The sequence below is a fragment of the Tubulanus polymorphus genome, chromosome 3, assembly GCF_964204645.1.
Source record: "Tubulanus polymorphus chromosome 3, tnTubPoly1.2, whole genome shotgun sequence".
Classification (NCBI taxonomy): domain Eukaryota; kingdom Metazoa; phylum Nemertea; class Palaeonemertea; order Tubulaniformes; family Tubulanidae; genus Tubulanus; species Tubulanus polymorphus.
The window spans coordinates 18,576,532-18,602,340 of NC_134027.1; the positions used below are offsets into that span (position 1 = coordinate 18,576,532).

Sequence of the window (25,809 nt, forward strand, 5' to 3'; positions counted from 1 at the left end):
AAAAGTGATTTGGATCTGAATCCGGAAAAATGTGATTTTTGTAAAAATGTATTGTCAAAGCCTGGTCTGGCTTAAACAATCATTCGTTTCACATTTGAAATTACTTGTCTCGACTGTGCATCTTCATGTCTGTATTTTCTAATTAACTACCGGTAATCAGAACTGTTTAGATATCATGCCAGTTTTAATGTTATTGTCCCTGATTTTCTTTAATTCAAAGTTGATTCAACGAAATAAATATTAAATTTGCGGATGTATTGTGACAAGGCTTTTGTGATATCGCTCATGATAATTGGTGGAATTCTTTTGATATATATTCTTGTATTTGTCCAAGATCTACAACATTATGTCACTTCTGTTGGGTCAAGTTTCGAGGTGTGTCTACACGTTGAGGCAAGTTGTGTGTTCAAATACGTATTTCGTGAACGAAAAAATATCTTCATGTTCTTAAGGTTTTCAATCAGTTGGTCCTCTCAAAAAATGGAAGAAAACCCGAAAACCCGACCCGGCTGATTGCCGTAGTGAATGATAGATCACACGTCTCCTCTTCGGGGCGATGTCTTAATAAGATGTTTTTATTCGCTCCAGTTATGAATAATTTACAATCGTTTAGCAATTTTATGAAAAATCTATTTTCAAATGCGAAAAAGAGCCCTGTGTATTGATTGAAATTTCGAGGTATGTGATAAACGTATACATATGATAAATACAATAAGACGAGAGGTTCCCAGACACATTAGGTCGACATAAGTAGGTCTCTTTAGTAAAATAAATTCACAAAAATATGTTAAGTAATGATAAATGCTGTATTTATAAGTGGTTTTATGGAATGAAGGTGTGGAACTGTTCTCGTTATACAGTGCATTACAGGACGAACTAGTCTTCTGAACAGGTGAGTTAAACTAAACCTAGTATCAATGAAATCTCTAAAACTGCTCATTTCCATTGGTAATCATTTCCTATAAACACGTTTTATAAGAATGATAGTGTATCTTATAAGAATAATATCTTGTTCACAAGCATATCAGTTAGTCATGATGAATGATGGCATAATACATGGATCACATATATGTGCAGAATCGATGTAGCTAATTGCGAAAGAATTTAGTTCATTTTTTCCTTCCACGCGGCTACTATATCCAACTGACGAATAAGCCTATACATGACGAGAGACGGATGAATATTATTTTAGGAAAGTAGGTTTGTCTATTGCAGAAGTAACAGATACGTCGCGCAGGAACAGAATGCATTATAAACTCATCGTAAGTTCCTTTTTCATCTACAAATACATCGTTTATTTCAATGCATTAGTAAGCTGACTTCAGGTGTCATATTGACAAGGCAGAATCGAAGTGGGATTACGAGAAATTTGATTTGAAGATTTGATAATCCTGCACGGACTTTCTTTCTTCGTTTCTTCCAAATGATGGCCGCAATTCTATAGTTATAGTTAGTAGAGGATATATTTGTCAATTGTAAAAGTTTTGACTCGGGATGGTCCATTATTTTGATTAAGGTTAGCAATCCCGGCGGTAATACATACGTCTTGTTGGATTATGTTTCACATTCACCGAAAAAAACTCGTCAGTTTATACTTAAACGAAAACCAAACCTGACCTATTTAGCGGAGATGTTTTGTAAAAAATTTAAAAAACTCTTAGAAAAAGTGTCTACCATGGTGGTAACTAATTAGATTGTTCGACAAACTGAAGATATGTGTAGAATAGCCATAGAAAAGTTTTAAAACCTATATACAAGATTTAAAAGATGTCGTAAATATAAAATGAATTTTACTTATCAAAATATCATAAGATACGAAGTTTCGAACTCTGGATATAGTTTAAACTTATGAAAATGTGTGTTTTCGTGATATTTTTAAGATTATTTTCGTGTTGTGTGGAGCTGGAATTTCTGCTGCTCCCGCGAAACGTCAAAATCCAGGTACATATTTTCAATTATTGGATATGTACCCGTAATTCCTTCGATGAACGTATAAGTGGAATATATTAAATTTTGTGTCTACTTTGAAGGCAATAATGACCAATCGGAGGTAGCGGATTTCCGAAGACTGTTGAATATATTTGTTCGACTATTGGAGATTGCATTACCAAAGAAAGGTTAGTCAAACCAAGGACGTTCTCTCGCGCCTCCCTGGTGTCTAACACCATGAAGAGCTAGCTCTAGTTCGTCTTCTGATCTGAAAGAATAACGAATTAATCATCGTGCTTTATACTGTATTGTAGGTGAAAATGGATCTCAATCTCCGACTGCAACTCCTCAGAGGCGCCAGGATGAAGGTTAGTTAGTTTCAACTCCACCCGATAAATAAACCAAACCCTCCCTGCATGATATCTATTCAAAATAATTCATATGCAGCAAAAGATACATCTAGAGAGAATGACAAAGAAAATGACAAAGATAGCAACTTAAGGGAGAAAGGAGATACAATGAATAAACATGAGAATCTGAATCTAAATAAATCTACAGAACTCACTGATTCTACAGAATCTAACGCTACAATGGCTGTAGGCTCCAATGCTACAACCCAGTCTATAAATAAGAGACAGGAAAGTGACGTAAAGCCTACCCAAGACCCTACTAGAACAACCGCGTCACAAGATTATACAACTCAGCCGAATTCTGATGATAAAATTGGGAAAGAAAAAAAACAAAATCAGAGATGGAATGATCTTGAAATATATACTAAAACATTTGCCAAACTCTTGAAGTTGTTGATAGACAGTAAGTGACTATTGCATAAAAGCCAATGCAAACGTATTTTTGACATTAGAATTATATATAGACGTATTTTCACAAACAAATCGCACAAACAATACTTTTGAAATTTCAGAAAAATATCCACAATCGGCATTTGACAAACGAATAACTAATGTTGAAGGTAGATAACAATTTATTGTGATGCGACAAAACTACGAATAATTTATTTCAACTGACTTCTTTTATCTCGCTTTTCAGTGTAATCCATCTTTTTACCAGCTCACTTCACTTGGGGCGTATAACCCCAGCGGGTTTTGCATTCACTTATCATCCGTTGTCCTTCCGTTCGTCCGTTAGACCAGGGAAGTGTGATGAGATGGAATACGGACGCTTTTAATTGCCGGATGTAGGCTATTCAATTCAGCCCGTACATCAAAGGTTACCGCAACAGCAGTAAGCTACGCTTATCGAGTGTGTGTTACCATCTGAACACCAGTCAACATCAACTTTGATTCGGTCGCAGAACAACCCGCAATAGTTACATCAACCGCAATAGCTCATCACACTTCCCTGGTTAGACGGATTCCAGTTATTTTAGAAAGCTTTGAAGACGCTTTAGCGGGTTCTCCTGTACATGTAGCATCCCTAGACACGGCTGCACTTTTTACACATTTTTGAATCACAATTTTGAGGCCCATCCATATACCAACTATTTCGGTCATAATAGTGTAATATCTGGCCGCTGGGACTTGAGCCGATATGGTTTTTTTAGAATGATCGAAAGTGACTTAAAATTCGTGCCAAATCTCAACACAACTTTCATACGCTCGAGATCAATTTCGACAGAAAGTAAACGAATGTAATATGTTCCTCAATATATGCTAATATATTCCAAAGTTCCAATCTTTCCAACAAAGCCTAAGCCTAAGCTAAGCCTATTTCAATTCAATTTGAAACACCTTCCAGCTCGTATCATGATCGGTTAAGATCGAAAATCGAACATCCTCAAAATAGCAAACCCGGTTCAACGGTTTGCGTCAAGTTTAACACAACCATGGCTGCATCCATGTGGAGCTGTTTCTGAAAATTCAAAAAGTCCGAGTGCTCGCCATAACACTATGGAATTTCTGATGGTTAGTTTTTGAGCAACTGGTAACAGAATCACCAATTGTATCTGTTGCGGCAATATTTCATTGATGCAATCTGATAAGTATTGACGGGAGATGAATGAAACTCAAATGCCTGACACTAGAAGACTTATTTCGACTATTTTGACTCTAGAAGACTATTTTGACGATCTTAGATGATTGTCGGTGTTGGAACAATTATCAAATTATTCACAATTATCAAATAATTGACAATTTACAATTCATCAAATAACTAGGTGCCCTTATTTCCATAGTTACTGAAAATGTTGATTCTGACAAAGTACGATCGGTTAGATTGTCAAATTTCTTGATATAAATATGCAAACACGATACTTTAACAAAACAAATGCTCAACTATATTATTATGAAAACATACTACAGTGTCAAAGACATTCAGGTGTCATATATTAATTATCTAATTATTTATTCAGAAACATTGTCTCAAAATCATAAGACTTACTCGCAACAAACTCACTGAGCTGGCACTATATATAACAATGCGTGTTTCTCTTTGTTATTACCAACTGTAATTACAGTGACTCTAATATTGTGTATAAATATATTGGAATCTTTGATAGAGGGAGATTTATTTGAGATCTAGCCTTGCAACCTGCGTGACAGGGATAAACTAGCTAGCCGAAAACTATATTTGTTTGCTGAACGAAATAAAGCTATATTCGCATCGGAAGTAGAGTTTGTGTTTTGCTGACAGATCTTGAAGTGCTACCTCATATGGAGATATACAGTAACAGTTATAGTTATAGGAAAATACTGTAGCTAAAAATACTCTAGAGAACGTGTTTGGGAAGTTTGACAATTTCTTAAAAACTAATGATGATAATTGAAAACGGTAAAAAGCATATAAAACCACATATATTGATATATTGATCATGAAAACTTGAAAAATGTAGATGAAAAATTTGTAAGAATTACGAACTTTTGAATGGGATGAGCAGTAATTCATGTTATCATTTACATATTTATATCGGTACATAGCTATGCATACGTATTTTGTTACCACAAACAATAGCAAGCTTGAAGATGTTTCATGATTGTTTTGAGTTTCCTGTTGTTTATAGTATTATCCAAAACCTATGATATGAGTAATATGCATAAGTAGTTTTAGTTTGTGGTTGCGGTTACATGAACTTTTGATCTTTATTGTATCATGTGTTTTGTACCACGTGTTCCTGCTTTATCTTTGTATGTGTGAATCCTTACTTATCAATAGAACGTCATATAGTAAACACGTAGTCTCAATATTTCTTCTTCCACGCCGTTTTGTGTTGCTTACAAGCTCTGTAACAACATTTCCAGGGGGGGGGGCGCATTATTGAAATGGTGAGATTGCCAAGCATTTCACCAATTGGATATGGTATCCCGGGCCACGGTGATGGTTTTTCAGTCTGGTTTCAATAACTTCATGCTTCTCTCCGTCAACAGCTGAAGTCTCGAATACATTCATTTTGTGATTTTCTGAACGCGAGTAGTGAAAATTATCACGTCTATATCATGTCTTTATAACCTTCAGAACGGATAAATCGCCCATTCGCACTCCAGTCTGTCTTGTTGATTTTACCGGTAATTTTACAGAAAAACGCTCTGATGAAAAAGGTCTAAGTGAAGCTGAAATGGACGCATGGAATTCATTTCTCTCGTCACAAAACGAAGACAACGAAAAACAAGGTATTTAACCCATGACTGGTACTGAGGGCGCAGACATATGGTGCCCCAGCACAGGGTTCGGGTATTAATGGGTTAATCAAGAAATCATTATTAGACTCTGATACCACAGTGTAGTTCATTGTCTTACTTCTTTCTTGCAGAAGTGTCTGAGGATACGATCAAACCCGACACATATACCCCACTAGAAAGCAAGAAAAAATCAGGTAAACATATTTCCTGCCAGAGACGCTCTCACTATTACGTATCAAAACCTCCCCTTCATCGCATGGGTTTAATTCAAACCACGGGTTATCTTCCATTCAGAAGTGATCGAGGAGATGATCAAGCCCGAAACATATAATGCTTTAGGGGGCAAGAAAAGATCAGGTATATATGTCGCTAACATGCGCGTTGCGTAAATAACTGTGTTCAGCTTTGCTTTTCTTATTCTCAATAGAAATTGTCGAGGAACCGATTATTGAACAGGAATATGCGAAACCATTGGGATCAGATAAAAGGGATGGTAAGAGATAATATACACACCGCGCATACATACATACACATACACCACACACGCATACACATACACATAGATATCCACCACATCTGGACGCTGGTGACGGAACCGGAAGAACAAATACTTGTAGCAGTCGACCCTAGTTCCAGGACGCGTTAACTACCTTTCAATTTTCGGTTAAGAAGACACTGCAGACTTAGACTTCATCGAGCCAAGGTCATTACGCATACCTAGACACGCCATATAAACCGGGCCATAAACAAACAACTGTCTGTCCGTCACCTCTTTATCATAAACATCTTTTCCCCTCGTGGCTTAATGTCAAATCCTTTTGCAAATCATTGATAGTGATGATGATAAAACCGGAATCAACGTCCTCATAGCGCAATCCACCGATGTCCAATAAAAAATGCAACGACAAGCGCTTGTATAATTGGTACTTTATGATTTATTTTCTCTATACACGTACGGGTATATATTTTTCTCTATAACAAATGGAGTAATAATAAATTGATAAAAAAATCTCTTGAAAATGCATACTTTTTTATTATGTTACTTGAAAGAAATACAGAATTCTTGTGAACTAGGTATATTTGAAATTTGAATGATAGGAAACACAATAGAATGGTAACATAAGTTATACAGCGCGATTCAAGGTGACCGGCAGCATTTTGATAGCGTAAACAACCTTGATATGAAATTGAACGCTAAGCATGTGCATCCGTAACCGAAAATTGAAAAGTAGTCAACGCGTCATGGAAAGGGTCGACCACTTAGCCTGTCGAACCGACCGGGTTAATCATGCCCCAACCATCTATACAACTGACGCTACTTCATCGCACTCGTTTCTACGTGACGTTCTGATGCAATCAAAATAGGAAAAAGTTGATTGTTTACCTGACCTATGTAAATCAGCTGTTGAAACGGAATTTTACCTTTAAACGTTTTTATCCTAAATGTCCTCCTGTAAATCCACGCCGTACCGTACCGCATCACGACAGTTCCATTTCGTCACCAAATTCTTCCCAATTATTCAATTTAGAAAACCAAAATATTTCTACTACATGTAGGCCTATAGAAACAAAATCAGCGTATGTATATACTAACTGGACATTTATTTCGTAGATGAAAGTGATACAGCGGCGAGAGAACTCCTGGAACTGCGAGCCCTGCAAGCTTTAAAAAGATTTGCTGAATTAAAGAAGAACTAACGAGTGAAATGAGCCCGCGGCTTTAACTGAATTATTAGTTATCTTATAGAATTGGAAAAAATTCTGGGCGTTTCTTCCGTACGTAACCTATATAAGATATTGAACCACTTTGAGGAACGACTGTTAAACAAATCTTAGGTTGAAAGCATTATAATCAAGCTTATTTAATTACAAGTTTATAATATTTGTTTTGTTCTGTAATCTGCATACACTGTGCCATCTATCGGAATATAAAGATATGTAATCCACAGTTTGGTATCGAACGTTTCTTTATCCAAAGTTCATTTCAGAGTACTGTACATGCCATATTCGAGTAAATAGATCAGTATTTCATATTGGATATTACTCATAATCAGCAATAAAAGTTTACTTCAAGCTTTCATGTCAGCCTAGTTTGTTTTCATTCTACAGAGATCGCAGTCCAAATTACATATTATATGATAGTAATAATTTGATTTTGCAAACTGGGTCAGAAATCATACATACATACGTACAAGACCTCTGTATAATATCACTTCTATTGTTTGTGTGACAATCACTGAAATCGAAGGTAAGTGATATTCAGTCTTTAGCTGTTCCATCAATTCATAACCAACATATCATTCAAAACATCGTTGTCAAGTATGATGAAGATATGAAATTAAATTGCTAAGTCGCGGTGCAACCACTTACGCAAAAGGCCACTTATCGTAGGACGCGTGATTGGATACGAGTCAAAATTCCCATGGAAATTTTTTAAAAAAGTATCATGATTATTGTAGTTTCTCAATCAAAATAAACTGTTCGATCCACTAGTTTATATTGTATATTTTCTAGATTTAAGAAATGCCGACAATACAGAAGAAGCTGTTGACAAGCACACCCTCTGCGATGAATTTCACTAATATAACTAATAGTACAGATGGTTTACCAAATTGGTATCATATATATGGATTAGTGGAGAATTGTCGGTCTGATTGGCCCGTGGGATTATGTGTTTGTTTTAATCTATGTGGTTTAACCAGTACGGCTATTTGGTTCTTGGTGATTTTGCCACAACTCTACAAAAACTATAGACACAAATCGGTGGCAGGTTTGAGTTTAGCCTGGGCCACGATGGATGTCACCGCCAGTTTACTGAATATGTGCTTTGTATACGGATCTGGTAGGGACCCTTTGCCCCTTTATATAAAGATCCAGGCGGTATATCTGCCAGTCCTGGGTTTGATATTACTTACGCAGTTTTATAGATACAGCAACAAGGAGCATTACAAATTTAAATGGAAACTGGTGTACACTGTATCGTGTTTGTTCGTTTGGATTGGAATTCTGGTACTAGATAGTTGTTTAGATGTCTACCGACAATTTCAATGGGTTGCTATAATACTGTGGTCCACAGAACTTTTTCCACAGGTACGTTTTAGTGATGGAAAAATTCAGTAAATCTTATGAAAACATTATACAAGTTTATAACGAGCCTTTGGTTAACACGGACATGTTTGGACATTTCCGCAAGCGTTCTTCTATAGCGTTTATCGCTATATAATGCTTATCGCATAGTTAATAAATCGAGAAAGTGTCATAGGCCTATGTCTGTTTGATCCGATATGAATGAAATAAAATCACTGTACGTATTATAGACGTTTTATCATAGGGCGAACTTTAGATTTTATTTATGGTCATTGAAAAAAATTGAGCTGAGATTTTGATTATTCCAGACCTAGCCATGTTAAATCTGGATAAAGTTCACAAAACTAGAAATAGATATTCATTCACACAGTTCACATACAAAGTAGAACAGCCTATAGTTAATACATGTATCTATATTAAAAGACGCAATAGATATTATGTACGTGTATATGCGATCGTGTTCACTTATAAAAAATGCGTCTTCCCTTTATTTTCACACGTTACATGAAAGATATTTTAACTTGTTTTTGCAGATAATTCTTAACATTATTCGGAAGTCGACGAGCGGTCAGTCTACTGTATCCGTATCACTGGCAGTCGCTGGGCGCAGTACTGATTTCTTGTCCGCATACGGATTGCTAATGCCAATACAGTACGTATCTATGACGTATTTTACGTGTTCGCTAGTCTATATAAACGCCGCTCAGGTTGTTTGGTTTTGGCGAAATGGTGAGGGAATCATAAATACCCATCATTTAGCTGATGTAGATCTACGAGAGTTATCGCGGGACCGCACCGAAAGTAATATATCGACCGTATCCGTCGAGTTGTCCGACCCTGATGAAAGGACCGATCGGTCCGGTAGTCAGATATCGCAAGATTCTGGTAATGCATTAAACCCTGATCAAATGGAAAATGTTGAAATCGATGGAACTTTTACGGGTAATTTTAACGCTTTGCGCACAATATCCATTGCAGCTGACGAAGACGAAGTTGTAATTTTCGATGCTCCCGTCTCCTCGCGTCCTGGTGTCAGGTTCCTTCTCAAAATGAACTATAAACGGACGACTTTATTGAGTTTGATATTTATTGCTTTAACTTTGTTTTCAGTCGGATTTGTTTGGTGCTCCGCATCATTCTTAGCCTTGATAGCTCCATTAATCATAATACTGATAATAACATGCGCAGTTTTTATCATCAACAGACTGCCTAAAACTATTACTTATAAAATTTTCAAATAATTCATACTCTTTTGCACCGATTCTACCTTACATAACGTATACTTCCATCTGTTGAATTCATTCCAGAAAAGTATGTTACGCAGATTTCAATTTCAAGTTCATTTTATATATGTTTGTAAAATTTAGATTCATGTAAATAAATTGTATTTTAAGTTGGGTATATGTACTCAATATATGGCAAATTGGAAGATAACATTGACTAAAATGATGTTTTATCTTAGAAAAAGTAACTTGTTTCATGTTATATACCGAACAGCATCATTTAACTTTCTGAGAAAACAGCAAGTTTCTCCCCACGCAATACATGGATTACGATAACACAAGAGTAGGCGGGATTCAAGATACTACAAAAAGCAGTTGTCGCTAGGAGACCTTGTCACTCTCAAGAGTAGTACATTTACATCTATTCATCCATACTTATATATTTTACTGTTTTTCCCGTTGACTGGAAATTACTAGAGGCATTATCTGAATTTCTTAGCAGTTTTAAGTTTTAATCATATAATATAAAAAATATAATTAATGGTATCATTTACAAGAACAAATATATAATCAATTAAAATTGCGTGAAAATGAAAATACAATCTGACAAGAATGACAAGATAAGCGCAGCGAGCAAAAATTCGTAAACATTTCGGTTAGTATATAAAATATAACATCAGTTAAAAACAATACACGATAAGTAGGTAGATTGAACACGTAAAGGAGGCCCGAATTTCACCGCCAAATCGATGATGTAATAACCTTTACGCATGGCTGCTCACTGAAACTAATTACGCTGTAAGCTTAAACCGATGACGTTTTGTCTTCGACAACTTCGATATCTAGAGTATTTGATGGAAGTATCGTATTATGATCGTTGAGAGGTGGTGCGGCGGATACAGTAGCTGTTGCAGGCTGGGAGGAGGCCGATTGGCTAGCTAATAAGTAACCTTTGGCTCGTGAAAATGTAGCATCTCCTGAGAATACATACTCGTACAATATGGCAGCGATAGCCCCTCCCAGCAGCGGTCCAATCCAATAAACCTAAAAGTACAACAACAGTCAGTTACAATCCTTTCCATTCTAATTTTCACAAGACCTGAGCTCATTGAGCTTAGCGACAGGGCCAGTATTTAACAAATATCTTATTATCCTCGTCTCATTTGGACTTTTTAATAGACGATTCGGATTTTCCTAGCTGATCAAAGCTGCCATTTTCTACTTTCCTCAAACGACATTAATCTAAAAACGAAACAATTACTTTATGGCGATATATATCGCTAATTGGTTGTTTATCACCGGATGTGTGCTAAGGAACACCATTTTAATCCCCGTTTGGTATCAAATAAAATATAACCCTGACGGAAGTTGCCTCGGTCCCCAGTGCGCTGACCATTCCACATCACTAGCCAATCTCCTTTTACAGAAACTAATGTTTATATGAGGCGAGGAGCGAGCGTGTCCAGTCTCCATAGATCCGAACAACGCACTCCCTCACTGTATAGCCGCGATCACACGAGCATTTTTGGCCCGAACAACTGTTCACACGGGTGCCAAATGGGCCCGAGCCTCTTTGGCCCGGGCCAAATTTGGCCTGACCAAAAACGTCGGACCAGGCACGAGCCTAATTTTAGCACCAGACAAATGATTGCGTTTGAATTGCAACTGGTACCGGAAATGAACCACTTCGCTTTGTTTGAGCATTGTTATGTTGAGTATCGAGTGAATGGTTTGCGTGTGAACGCGCTCTCTAATTAGGCACGGGCCAAATTTGGCCCGAGCCTGATCGGTGCCAATTTGGCCCGGGCCAAATCTTCTCCGTGTGATCGCGGCTAATGTCACGCATTTTATAATTAATTCATTTTCATCGGCTCGGTTTTGAGCCGCTCTGGTTATCTCGCACTCAACCAACTATTGAAAATTGATCTTCCCTCAATTATACAATAAAAGGATTCCCCATCTTTATAAATGCGACACCTGAACACCCCCAAAGTGAAAGGATGACTGTAATGCCCACTCAACCTCCTACATATTACTCAATCTCAGATTACCTTACACGGTAGGTACCAGTACCTCTCAGACTAATATCTCAAGATTAATCCTCAGATCATCCAGTCTTGTTTTTACCTCATTTCAATATATATTATTCCGTGTTTCGGTAGAACGAAGATGCAGAGAAAGGGGTTGAAAACATCTCTCATCCAGTATTCGCAAACAAAAAAAAAATGCAAGTATTGAAATGATAAGAGCAAAAATGGAAAATAAACCCATGACTGTAAAACTCACACTTCCATGGATTGTCACAGTAGATTTTTTAACCAATGCGGATGGGTGGCTGAGCAACCGTGTTTTGAATTCTCATTTGCAAAGAATACAGATTAGTTTCAGTAATGAGGTTAACACAGAGCTGATTCGAATAGAAATATACGATTTAATGTTGCAATCATATGATACGTAAACGTGAAATATCTATTCATAGATCCGATAAATCTGGAAAGCAGCAGTTACATGAGGTAATAATCTATTCATTCCAACTTACCCTCTTAAAATACACCTGATAAAATAGCTATATTCTATATGCAAAGGATTATTTATCCTTTGGATATTGAATACGTACACGATTCATATTCTTATTTGTTTTATTGTTTTTCACAAAAAATCCAATATTCAGCAATGGGCTTTTATGAAAATAGAGGCATATTTATGATGAATTTGAAACAGACTTTCTTACCAAGCCCAAAATAAGATAAAAAGACGGCCTTGTCAAATATCTACATAAAAGATCCTAAATCCGATCTATGATTTTCATTTCTGTAACAAACACATCTACCTATTTGACTGTCATTTTGAAATGTTAAGTTTTTTTTATGTCTTAAGGGCAAAATGATATTCTCCAAGAAGGTCGTCACGAAAGTGCACTAGACGTAACAGGTTTGAATTCAGTTTTTAGATAAAATGCGCTTGGAAGAGTGTTAATTTCAATGGAAGCGTCCTGGGGACATCGAAAAAAATTTTGAATAAAGATTCCTATTTTCGAATATTTCTTTCTTTTTGCACCATCATGACATTGCCCAGAAGGTCGACTCTAGTAGTTCTGAATCGCGTTGACCTTTCAGGTCTTTCAATTTTCGGTTAGGCTAAACAAAAATGAAACCTTGTTTCTCCGCAGCGGCCGGGTCATTTTTGTAAAATATGATAAAATTTGTAAACAGTTCATTTCTATAGCGACCGAGTCTGTTATGGTAAAATTGATCACGATTTAAAAAAAAGTAATGTATAGGGTAGATAGGCGGCCGGCCGGATCAACTTTTAAGCTCAGCAGAGCGGAGAAACAAGGTATCATTTTTTTCAGCCTTAAAAAAAGCTGCCAACTTAGAACAATAAACAATAAGTTCAGATTCTGAAAAATAGTTCCATTCGTCACATGTGATTTTGAGTTGAAAATGCGAGACGAGCGATTAGCATGCATGTGGTGCCGGCGGCCTAGCGACTCAATGTGGAAAAAATTTCTAAAATTGAAAAAGAAATATTTGAAAATAGGATTCTTCATTCAAAACAATGATTTCTTTCACATATAAGATTTTTCTGATGGTTATGGGGAAGCCAATAACAGGATTTAGGATTAGACCAATCATTGTTTCGACAAAATGCTAACATTTTGAGTAGGAAAGAAATATAAATAACCATCTGCTCACAATCGCCAACATTTAATCACGTGACTATCGTAATTAGAATAATTTCGAATTACAGCGAATTTATATTTGAATATTTATCACTATGTGTATTGGCTGCATTATCAACCCTCGAGGGACACCCCGCAACCCATTAGAGTATAATACAGATTCACATTGAAAACCATCACGCTATATTACCATTTACATCGCCATTATTCAAAATGTTACAAAACTTACCCAATGGTTACTCCAGAACCCAGTCACTACAGCTGGTCCAAAACTTCTAGCGGGATTCATACCAGATCCAGTGAAGTTTACCTGAATAAGAAACAAATCTTCTTTGTAACATGATCAGGTTGTAGATAGTTGAGACTATTTTCAGTGTGGGTATATAGTTGTTTCACTCAAAATATAAATTCAACAAACAGTACTTTTGTTCTGACGTTATCATTAAAAATATCACCAATGTTCATGAAAATGAAACTATTTGCTAGGATTTGGTTTAAAGCCTACAGCTGGCCTAGAAACGTTCTAGAACGATGTATATGATGATCAAAAATTATCTTCAGTATTAACAATAAAAAGAGGATCATATACTTTTTAGATTATAACGGTTGAGGAGTCAGGTTTACACGCGGAATAAACACGAGGTTTCATCTGCTTACACATTTGTCTTTTACCTTGGGCCAACGTTTATGTGCGTGTAAATTGAAGCAAGACCACGTCACCACATCCCAAATTACTCTTACGTCAAAAAATAACAGACTTCCTTCTTGAATAACGGTTCCAAGGATGATTCAGAAAGAATAATGCAACGGCATGTACATGTATTTCATACAATATAGTGACGGAATTAATGCTGAGGAATGTCTGCATATGTCCGGACCCTAGACTTGTCAGATCCCCAATCGAAGCAGGTAATAGATGGTTATCTATCCATCTAACACCGTATTAGGTTTCTTTTCTAGGAAATTTCGTTCAATACATTTTCATCTGGATTGTCGTGAATTCAAGTGGAGAACGAGCGCTTGCAGCCTTCATGTATATATTTATAAATATATATGTATGTATGTATGTATGTATGTATGTATGTACGTATGTACATTTTGCATACATACATACATACACACACACATACACACACACACACATACACACACACATACACACGCACATACACACGCACATACACACGCACATACGCACGCACGCACGCACACACGCACGCACGCACACACACATACATACATTTGCGAAAGAAAACACGATTTGGGAGTGTTGATTACAAATTGACATACGACAATATATCATACGACAATAAATCTTTCTGTATCGTCAGATATCATCTACGAACGGCTTTAACAATTTTATATGTTTTACACAAGAAATTTGTTCCCAAGTTCTACATTGTACAAAATGTAGGTTTTGCTGAAGGAAGGCACCCGGTGGCGTGACCAAAGAAAATCACCCAAAATATGATAGCCCTTCGAGCGAATTAAGGGACCCGTGATTAAATTTCAAAAAATCATTTTCTGCGAAAAACAACGTGGGAGTTTGGGAATGTTGATTACATATTGAGAGCCAATTGTTTTATTGATTACACGAAAATAAATTTTTCTGTAGTTAAAAAACGTCAGATTTCTACATTAAATCTCATGGCTTCAATAGTTTTATATGTTTTACACTAAAGATTTGTTCCTAAGTATTACAACGGGTTGCATGGGTACGGAATTAATTGAACAACGGCATTTTAAATACGGATAATAGCGTATACGAATTTTACTCGAAACAGAAAAGGGGAATAACTTTTGAAAAACGGGAGTAAAAACACATAAAGATACGATATGTTAAAAAACGCACGGCATTTTACTCCCACGAGGGATTGGCAAAATATTGAGTAAATTATTCATGTGGGTACTTGTGTGGAGCGGGACGGTCATTTTGTAACAGGCGGACTGCGCGGCGCGTTATTCTCCTGGACTCCACCCTTAGCGATGCTGTGAAAACGGCGCGCTTGTTATTCTAAACAAGAGCCCCAAGGGGCACAATGGCCAGCCTGTCAGATTTGCTTTTTATAAATGATGTAATCTGTGGGTTATATTTATCAATATACACTCCCTGCTCAATATCATTTACGTAGTAAAATCGTGTGTTAACACAGACAGCAGGAATGAATGTAATATAGAAATACTAAGTTATTGTATTGTTCAACGCCCCTGGTGGCCATATACAAAAACCAATGAGCTTGAAACTCACCAAGATCATAGACCATGTCATGAGCTACAACTTTCCAATTGATTGTCGTAGCAAAATATGCATAGGTACGAATGTAATATAGAAATACTAAGTTATTGTATTGTTCAACGCCCCCTGGTGGCCATAAACAAAAACCAATGAGCTTGAAACTCACCTCGATCATAGAACATGAGCTACAACTTTCCAATTGATTATAGTTGCAAAATATGCTTAAGTATCAATTATGATGTGGAAAAACTTTTTTCCACCTACGAATGAGTACTGATGACTCCAAGATGGCCGCCAAGTGCGTCATAATTGCCTGGTCAAAAATACCCTCTCGGATATAAAAGATCCCTTTCCAAAGAGTACCCATTACAAATTGCAATGAAACATGGCGCACCATTAGAAAGCTACAGTACTCAGAATTCAGGCCAAAATTGACATTTTTGGGAACAAAAAAGGTCACAGGACGGCCATCTTGAGTCCGATCGACCCAATTTTTCTCATGCCGATGGGCCCTCGGGGGAAACAAATATATACGAATGATCAAGGTTATTGATAAAAGTGTCTTCAAAATTTCCCTCGAAAACTTCAAAAATGTGTAAAAAGTGCTGATTTTGGCGAACAACAATGGCTGCCAGTCGGCCATCTTGAATCTGACAGGGCCAGTTTTTGGCCTGAAGATGTGTCTAGGGTAGATACACGTATAAACCAAATATCAAGACATTACCTTGAAGCCTCTTCAAAACTTTGGAACTCTCACGAACTATCTAGATGGTTATCTCTCGACCTCAATAGCTTCAAGACCCATCTCAAAACAACTTTGTTCCATGCAGCATACCATTAACTCTCGGAAAGCGAATTGTATTTAACATTTTTTTGGCAGAATAAAATTTGATTGAATTTGCAATTCGGGCACATGGCTAATTAGCATATCAAGGTCATACACCCGATTTGGTAAAACCATTTTTTTCGCGAACCTTGCGCAATTGTCAAGGATGAATTTTCTGTAGAGCAAATAAAAATTCCTCCCAAACACCAAATCAACTAAAGATTTCATAGAAATCGATCTTGAAATACAATTTTAAATCTTAAAATAAAACCCGGAAGTAAAACAGTAGACGACCGCGGGTTCACGTGAACCCTGATATCTGTAAACGAAATGTTGGTTGTGACAAAATTGTTCAAACGGTTTTAGGTGGTAATAAGTACGGAAACGTAACGACCATCGTCGACTTATTCGATGAAATCAGGCCTATCTATGTGATATCCAAATTTTGACTTTTTTATTCTCCAGACCTCCCTGATATAGAAATAAAAAATGTTGGTGGTACGAAAGTGCAATCACAGCGCCGACGGGGACAGAGCCGTGTCAGAGATCGGCGGAATGAAAATTGAGGTGGACGAACACGAAGAAGTAGGCTATTGCGCTACTTGAATCACGAAAACTCCTGGCGCGGCCCCGACGCTTTTCGTTGATTAAGTAATACAAATATCATGCAATGGGTTTTCACAATCTACCGCTGGTATTTACCGGATTTCAATATCACTCCAAAATTCCTCGAAACCTCGAAATATCGAACCGGAACACTTCCGGTAGATATCCGCGGCTGCCCAACCGGGAAACTTATTTGTTTCAATAGATATTGATAGGATCAATCATCTTCACTCGTCAAGGGATTCGAACCCACTAAGCTAAAGCCATGCCAGAATCGGGTCGGGCCAATCACAGCGCTTGTAACAAACCACATTAGGCTTCTGTGGAATTTCCCAGTAAATGGGCCAATCAGCGAACACGTAGCGAACGCGGAAGTATTGTCGCGTGTTGATACATGACGTCATGCGCAAAAGCGCCAGTAATGAAATCGCGATAATTCACGTGAACAGCTGCTGATAATTTCAGATAAACCAATCACAGGGAAGACACAACTTCCTGATTGGCTGATAAAAATTGAAATTTTCCCGATTTAACTTTCGTGAAAAATGCAGAAAACATTTTTATGAGACCCTATTTCAAAATTCTGCTCGCTACGATTCCGAGAATGGATTACGCTTAAATACGTGATTTGTTCGAATATGCCCTCACTTGGCAAGCAAAAGAGCCTTTTGTGTGGAAACCATGTCATTTAAATTCGCTCCATTTGTATAGTAATAGGCTCAGCCTACGGCTGGCCTAAAAATTCGACCCGTTGCTGAAGGGGACTGTGCTTTTTGCGGGATTCGAATCCAGTCTTCCAATCGGTTTCTACGGATAAATACGAACTAAAAATAACATTTTTGACAATATTTTGTGAATATTCTTTGTAAATATTCTGAAAATTACACAAAATCATTTTATCCTTCATTCACGTATTTTAACTACCCGCGCGACGCGGCCCGCAAGTTTCGACGAAATTCCGTCCGTGACCGTCATTTTCGTCACCGCGATTTAGCCAATGCCCATGTGTCCCGGATGTAAACTACATTTTTTGAGAAGGACGGTATGGAGAAATATAGAAAATTTGAATTTGCCTCATACGCGCGATTAACTTAAGGAGCTTCCAGCTCGCGCCTTCGGCGCTCGCTGTGCGCTTATTATGGGATGATAATTCACGGGCATCATGAGTCCTACGAAATACCCTTGATATGAAGCTTTTAAAAGTATATCAGAGACTTGTTTTGGAGTAAACCGAATAGCCCTAAAATTCCAATTCCACATGGCTTAACGGTCGGTGTCTATGCTCTGCGAGACAGTAGTAATAGATGTTTCGCGACAAACGCACGATTTAAATATTTATTATACTTTCTTTCACTCCTCTATTATATTACATAACTGAGTAATTCTTACATTAGATTGCTTAATTACAGGTGGAAAGAGGTCAGATGGCATGAAAATCGACTGTGGCTGACTAATTGACGGGCGCAGATAAAGCGTTGAGGTTTCAAAAGATGTCGCCAAAATGCTTATCATCAGGGGTAGACAAATTATCCGAAGATAAATGAAAACTCCATCTTGTTGATCGTCAGTTGATTTAGCTGTAATTATTTCGTCTGGATCAATCGACACATAATTCATTTCAAAATCTGTGTTCAGTAGAATTTCTTTCAATGAAATAAGAATCTATTTGACTAATTTTTTACTAATGTATTCAGGAGTGAATTTTAATTGAGCCAAAAACCAGAGAAAGCGTTCTTCAAAAATTTAGAAAATCCTAGACTCATAGTCAAATTCTGTGTGAAGTCATTTAAGGTCTTTTGCTCGAATCAAGCCAAGGGCTCAGGTGGCTAAAATTCAATTCCTCACTGTCCGATAATGCCGAGTACGACGGAGTTTACACACTGAAAAACGTTGCGCTGTGTAAGTGTAATTTGGATAAGTCAGCAATATAATGACGGGCCTGCCCCGCGCGCTCCATCTGAGACATTAACAAGTTGGACTGTATTGCTTCGATGCTTTGACCTTGGAGTAATCATTTGACTAATGATTAGTCAAATGATTACTCCAAGCTTTGACAAATGGACTCCTAATATCCACATATCCAGCATAATGTTGACCCAGGTTGCGCTTCTTGGCAATAGTCATATGTTATGGGCTAGAATTATTTCGATGAAATCTTCGTACGCTTCCCAGTTCGACATATGAACCAATTAGGCAGAAACCCGTCATCGCTGCTATGCAGCTATATTTTCTAATTGCCTTTTTCGATGCGCCCGTAGCCAGAATTTTTACAGGATACGCTGTCATACTTTGCCAGAAAAGTACACTTAGCTAAAACAGATCTCTAATATCTCGCCCATTGGCAAACAAAATTAGAATCAATTTTGCCTTTTTGACAGCGAATTGTTTCCTTCTTTTTTTGAAAAACTGTCCTTCGAGGCAGACAGAAAAGGGTTCTCGATATATTTTTACTTTGAATTAATATCCTTCATTCTGATGCCTATCATTTTCAACACATTTCATTCAGTACGCTTGATGCCCTTTTCTCACTCTAGGTTGTCCTATGAATTCGTGCGATTGAATATTCGAAACACCATTCAGGTTTTCGAATTTATCTTCCTTCCACGAAGACCATTTCAAGTCATTTGAGTGCCTCACGTTAAGGCTGGCTTAAGGGGCACTCAGGTCGCCCTTACAACTGTAACTGCAACTAGAAGCGACTGGTTCGAGCAACTGGCAGCGATCGTCAGCGAGTTGAACATGTTGAACTCTCAGCAACGCGTCGCAGCGACTACCACTAGTTGTACAGCGTTTTTGTCGACCTGAGCGCTACTGCAACCGATTTCCGCGTTGTAGGGAAGTGCTATAGTCATTTTGAACATCACATGATCAATTGAACGTGGGCGGCGCCATTTTGAACAGATCACATGATCAATTGAATCGCGCGTTGCAGCGACGGTCGTAGGGCGACCTGAGCGCGCACTGATTAGCGTTGAACGTTTCAATCCCGTTGCTGCCGGTTGCTTCCAGTTCTAGTTGTAAGCGACCTAAGCGCGGTTACAACTCGTGGTCTTCAGTTGCGTCGCGTCGTAGGGCGACCTGAGTGCTGCTTTATGTCGACAAGCAACGCGACGCCTACCGACGCAACTGGGTTTATCGCCGATTAGCGGCAACTAGCGGCCTACGAGAGGCCGCCAGTTGCTCCTCAATCGGTTCGACATAAGCCGGCTTGCGACGGCAACGCGACGCCTACCGACTCGTCGCAAGCCGTATCCGGCTAGTTGCCCATGTTCTACTCCGGCCTACGGTAGGCGGGCAGTTGCTTTCGATCGCAGCCGACATAAGCTCATCTGCGACGCGACGGAACTGGGCGCAGGGGTTCCAGCCAATGAGAGACCGTATATACATAGTACAAATTATCACCGCTAGTAAGCGTCATTCGTAATTAGTCATAAACTTTCAAATTCAAGTAGTTCAAAACGTAAACCAAACCTTCAGCACGGCAGAGGACTGGACCGAAGATCTAGAAACGAAATTGGTAGATATATGGTGTGAGCGGCCATCTTTATAGATGTCGCTAGCACGTTGTATTCAAAACTGAATCAGAAACTTCAAAGTCTTAGAGAAATAGCTTTTCTAATAGTAGTATATTTCCTAATAATTCAAATTTATTCTCAAAATGCTTATCACGTGACCATTTGAGCCGTTGCAGTTGCTAGTAATCGCTACCGACATAAGCAGGGAAGCAAATGGGAGGATCTCATATCCCGCTAGTCGGCCTCAGTTGCTGCGAATCGGAGCGCAGTCGAAATAAGCTGGGCTGCGATCGCGGTTGCTCTCAGTTGCGTCGGTAGGAGTCGGTAGGCGTCGCGTTGCTTGTCGACATAAGCCAGCCTTTAGGCTCGTGAGGTACCCTCAGCCACTGCCTCAAACCTCCTGGCAGAGTAGAAACACTTTCCCCGATACACAATGAACACCTCTGATACACGGAGTAGACACGGAGCACACTTCTCCCGATACACACCTTTGTGGACATAGTGTAAACCTCTTTCACCGTTGCACACAGGGAGTACGCACGGACTACTAACTTTGTATGGAGACGATGTCAAGTCTGATTCGTCGACTCATTCGTTTATGGCTAGTCCGTTCTGATAGGAACAACATAACATATTTATCTGTGAGATTGATATTCCACTTACATTTTTATCATCGTTTGAAGCTACAACAAAAAGGATTTCCGTCGATGTTTAACTCAAGTGTTGCCTGGGATAACTTAAAGACGATTTCATTTCCGTTAACAATAAAATCATGCACGCGACCCGAAACAACATAATAGTTGTTTGTTGCAGATTGATCGATTCTAATGAACCGCTGAGAGTTCTTTGTGGATTGTAATCCTCTGTTTCACCAACGCCCGGTTAAACAAAAAAGTGGCGGATCCAGTACCCTATCTTGAAGATTGTTCCATAATTTTAAGGGCACAAAATCTTTGAAAAGCAAAAACCATTTTTGAGCCATTCCGGCGGGCTTTAGAGGAAAGCACAACTTTGCTGCGAGAACCTTGATGAGACTGAAAAGAAAACCATCCACGTATTGACGTACTTTGACACCGGATGTTTTGTTGTAAAAGTGCCGTTCTTGTTCTTCCATGGACGGATTGACGTAAAAAGTAGCCCCGCATACTGATGTGCCCTCCTGATCTCAGGTAAAAGTGCCATAACTAGAATGAATCCCATATTAAATGAATATCTAGGTACTATACATTTTATAAAGGGCACTAACAAGTTTCGACCGCGAAAAGGATACCCAACAGAAAAAGCCGATTTAGTCAATTGTCTATATCTTAGGATTGAATGCACCCATCTCCATCATTCATTCGCAAACGCCTTACGTAGGTTTGAATACAATACGCTCCGACATTCAGGTGATATTTCAGTTATCGTATAACTAGTCATTACAATATATCAAAATCTGGCCCGAGTTATATTCAGGTTGCAGGTGAAGTTTATTGTTTTAGAATTTATTCCGTGTACATGCAACCCAAGGAAAATGCACGTTCTCTCAAGTCTGGTTATACAATAAAATACAATATAAATAGATACGAGAGTAACTAGTACTGGAAACATAATCTTATACCTGGTATGCTGGTGTAATTCTATACAAAGAATGAAAGGTCCCTAGAAATCTTCAACATTACTTCAGCCCTGGTTCCCTTAGATAGTTCGTGTTCTGGAATCCGGCGTCAAATCCAAAATCTGGAGTCCTTAGTGTTCTATCCAAGTATTTTGCCAAATTACGCAAGTACCACTGAATTCGGTCGGGGGAAGAGTGCGCAGAGCAATTGTCCATAGCTAAAACTACGGTCATCTATAACAGATCGAGGCAGCATGGGGCTCTAGGAGCGCCAAATTACCTCGGTTTTTTTTAACCCAAAAGCAAGATGTCTGATTTTTGAGACTGCGCGCTTCACTCTACAACGATATGATGTGAAGGGTCGGTTGTTATATTATATTTTGTCTCTGCATCTTTAAGACGTGCTGTATTGACCATAATTTTGACTGGGCCCAGGGGCAGATCTAGGGGTGTCCGCGGGGGCCCGGACACACCCTGAAACTTCTTCGTTCCACACAGGACGTCCATAGTTTATCCATTTTGGATTTACCAAAAACATTTTAGTTAGAACCACTACAACTACGATGTAATAAGATTGTTTCTAGCAATATTGGATAAAAAAGAGTCTCATCAACCCAAGGCCTGATGCTGGTTCGGCATATTTAACAAACCGACTGTCCGTTTTGCCATTCTAAAATAGATCTCACTAGAGGTCCATTGACCTTGAGACTTTGTCGCAAGTTTCAGGCAAAATGGGCCCGAAAATGAACAAAAGCCCCCCCCCCCCGGCAGGCTGCCGGACGACGTAGCTAAATTATCTAGTATAATTAGCTTGCTGTTTCATGTACCCTTAATATACATGACAAATCATTATACGCGTAATACATGTGTGGCTTATATACATGTACATGCAATTAATATTTCAAATTACGACCCAGGATTTAAAAACTTGTGATAATCCTTTTCGAAAAATAAAATATTTACTTGTTGCTTTGGTCTAAGTCGTAGTAGCCGTTGATCGTTGGTCATCTTCGAGTTTACGTCGTCACACACGTCGTCCCAATTTATTGCATGGAATGTTTTAATCCGGACTGGGGCTCAGGTTTACACACTGATGGACAATTGTAAGTTCCCCATTTAATGCTAGACTAATCGCATCAATAACTCCTAGAGTAACCAGATTCACAGTTACAGATTGAATTAATCAGCTTACTAAAGTGGTGGAACATTGTTATCGCCAGTGAGCCCATAGTGGCAAGTACGTAGTACCCTGTCAGACGAAATACAACCGTATCCTTCGGTTTCAATAGGATAAAGACACAGAATGCATAACTGGGCCCGTCCGGTCAGAAATGGATTGGACATGTAACCCGTTACTTTATTACTATGACTAAAATCATATGTCGTCAATTAATTTATTAATTGATTTCAAGTAATCACGTAACGATTTTGGCTTCTAACCGAAATCTAAAAATGTTGTTTTCGTTTAAACGTATTGACGCTTTCTAATAATCAAAGTATAGGCATAATCTTGCAGGGCCATAGTTATCGGGGACAGAAGTTTTGAACTGCTAAAAATGAAAATAACACGCTGGACACATGAGTTATTGTCTGCGTAAGAGGATCCATTGCCGTGGGTAGTCCTTGTGTTCTATTGTGTTTTTTTCATAATGTAAGGTTAGTATTGTTACCCATCAGCGCATCAAGACGTTACTATACCTTATTCTATTTCATTGAAAATTCTAAACGAAATATGTATTGATAGTTTATTTTTGATATTTTTGATGGTCGAAAATATGTTGATTACTAAGTTATTTTCTAACAAATGTGTGCGCCATGGACACTTCTCTGGAATACTTACCGCCATCAGATGTCCAGTCACAACAGCTAAACCAACAGCCAGAGGTCCACATCCTTTCAAATCATTTCGTTTTGTGTCACATGTCGCAAATACTGTAAACACCAGGATAAAACTGATAAGAAATTCAACCCCGAATCCTTGCGCCGGAGTCATAAATGTTGCCAAAACCGTGGCTCCGATCTTCTCACTAACTTGATAAGGAGTCACCCCTCTAAGAATCCCAGCACCGACAATAGCTCCCCCGCATTGAGCAAACATATACAACATTGTTCGAGCAATACTGATTTTACCAGTAACAACCATGGCCACTGATACTGCTGGGTTAATGTGTCCACCACTTGCGTTTCCCAAACACCAAATTAATGTTCCAACGGCAAGTCCGAATGCTAACCCAATCTGAACGGGCGATGAGTTTTCTTTGGTCCAACTGATGCATGAACCACAACCGATAAATGTTAGGAACATCGTTCCCAAACATTCAGCGACGCAGCCCCTCCAGAAAACCGGGCTGCGTAAATCATCCAAACTGGTGGCCATAGCTGAATTCAGAAATTGTCTGACTCTAGCCGTGATCGTGTCCAACGCCGACATACCAGTAACACTGAAACGCGAGCGATTGAAAGTAGAGTTGTGCTGCAAGGGAATCCACACGCGAAGCAATTCTCTGTGCGCGTACGTGCGTCACTATCCGAAACCTACAGTAACTGGAAACTGAACGACTTGATTCCCCGAGCAGCAGACAATTTGACACCGCTACCCTAATGCCAGCTGCTACTGCATGTTACCTCCGGATCGCGTAGTCATATCAGCAACATGTTCCACGGTTACATATTACAACACTATAAAGCTTATTGAATATTTCTGAATTAATAATCCTTGCTTCACAAACAAACTACCATCTCCACTTCCAACATTCACCGACGCAAGAACGTAGACTCTCGTATTCTTTAATCGATCATTTAAATATAACCTTCTGGTAATGACTGTCACTAGAATATTTAGAATAATTTTTACTCAAAGACCTGTGCCTTTCATGATATTAAATATCGGACTACAGAAGAATCACACATTACCCGTATATACATTTATTTTTGCACATGAGATCGTTTTCTATTGGCGTCTAGAAATTCTATCTATCCATATAAAACAGATGTTACCCGATAGAATAACTGTAGTATATACCACTGTAACTCTAATCGTACAGACCCGGGATTTTATCTCGGTTGTCGTATGTCCACCGACGGAAGTTCATTGTCCCCTAATCTTTATTCGGGATTAATTAGAAAATTTAAATGAAATGTAGATTTATTATCAATTTTGGGTTTACATGAAATGGCTAACAGAGCAGATAATGTACATATGTAGAAGTCTATTGTTGGAATTGTTGCTAGTTACTGTGAATAAATTTTGAAACATTATTTAGCATTTGAATGTTAGTATGAAGGTCGAAAAGGAGATGTTGCCGTTTAGTAAGAAGTTAATGTTATTGGTTTCAGTGAGATTGGAAATTTGATTAGTTATTCTATTGTTGAATGAGGAAAACAGGGCGTAGATTTCTGTTTTGTGGCCAGGTGACTGGCAGTTAAACAGGAAGTGTTTTGTTTTAGCTGGTTTGTTACATTATTTGCATGATGGA

The 25,809-nt window shown here is 38.4% G+C and overlaps 3 protein-coding genes across 8 annotated transcripts in view; 2 read left to right on the plus strand and 1 right to left on the minus strand.

Annotated features, from left to right (window-relative positions):
* Positions 1–803: 803 nt before the first annotated feature.
* Positions 804–25,809, plus strand: part of LOC141902896 (uncharacterized) — a 49,888-nt gene continuing 24,882 nt past the window's right edge. The window contains exons 1-12 of one of the 4 annotated variants that reach the window (XR_012618972.1): positions 804–892; positions 1,216–1,262; positions 1,881–1,941; positions 2,031–2,117; positions 2,244–2,297; positions 2,377–2,742; positions 2,852–2,899; positions 5,460–5,552; positions 5,693–5,755; positions 5,856–5,918; positions 5,989–6,054; positions 7,174–7,341. Coding sequence is in view for 3 of the 4 variants with exons in the window: in XM_074790826.1 (XP_074646927.1) it covers positions 1,245–1,262; positions 1,881–1,941; positions 2,031–2,117; positions 2,244–2,297; positions 2,377–2,742; positions 2,852–2,899; positions 5,460–5,552; positions 5,693–5,755; positions 5,856–5,918; positions 5,989–6,054; positions 7,174–7,259 (1,005 nt within the window). In the remaining variant the exon portion in view is untranslated. Of the gene's footprint in view, positions 893–1,215; positions 1,263–1,880; positions 1,942–2,030; positions 2,118–2,243; positions 2,298–2,376; positions 2,743–2,851; positions 2,900–5,459; positions 5,553–5,692; positions 5,756–5,855; positions 5,919–5,988; positions 6,055–7,173; positions 7,639–25,809 lie in introns of those variants that run through there. The other 3 variants (XM_074790826.1, XM_074790827.1, XM_074790828.1) reach the window with 3 other exon arrangements.
* On the plus strand, positions 7,674–9,982 carry LOC141902895 (uncharacterized). The gene is made up of 3 exons (XM_074790825.1): positions 7,674–7,809; positions 8,076–8,651; positions 9,182–9,982. The coding sequence occupies exons 2-3, from the start codon at positions 8,085–8,087 to the stop codon at positions 9,887–9,889; spliced, it is 1,275 nt and encodes a 424-aa protein (XP_074646926.1). The 5' UTR covers positions 7,674–7,809; positions 8,076–8,084; the 3' UTR covers positions 9,890–9,982.
* On the minus strand, positions 9,658–24,889 carry LOC141902897 (aquaporin-5-like). Of its 3 annotated transcripts, none has more exons than XM_074790832.1 (4): positions 24,174–24,889; positions 13,783–13,863; positions 10,863–10,915; positions 9,658–9,702 (listed from the first exon to the last, which is right to left on the minus strand). In XM_074790832.1, exons 1-4 carry the CDS (start codon positions 24,762–24,764, stop codon positions 9,693–9,695), a joined length of 735 nt encoding a protein of 244 aa, XP_074646933.1. In that variant the 5' UTR covers positions 24,765–24,889; the 3' UTR covers positions 9,658–9,692. The 3 variants fall into 3 exon arrangements, with proteins under 3 accessions (XP_074646933.1, XP_074646931.1, XP_074646932.1); XM_074790831.1 differs by lacking the exon at positions 9,658–9,702 and adding an exon at positions 11,999–12,072 and having other exon boundaries at positions 10,789–10,915; positions 13,782–13,863; XM_074790830.1 differs by lacking the exon at positions 9,658–9,702 and having other exon boundaries at positions 10,056–10,915.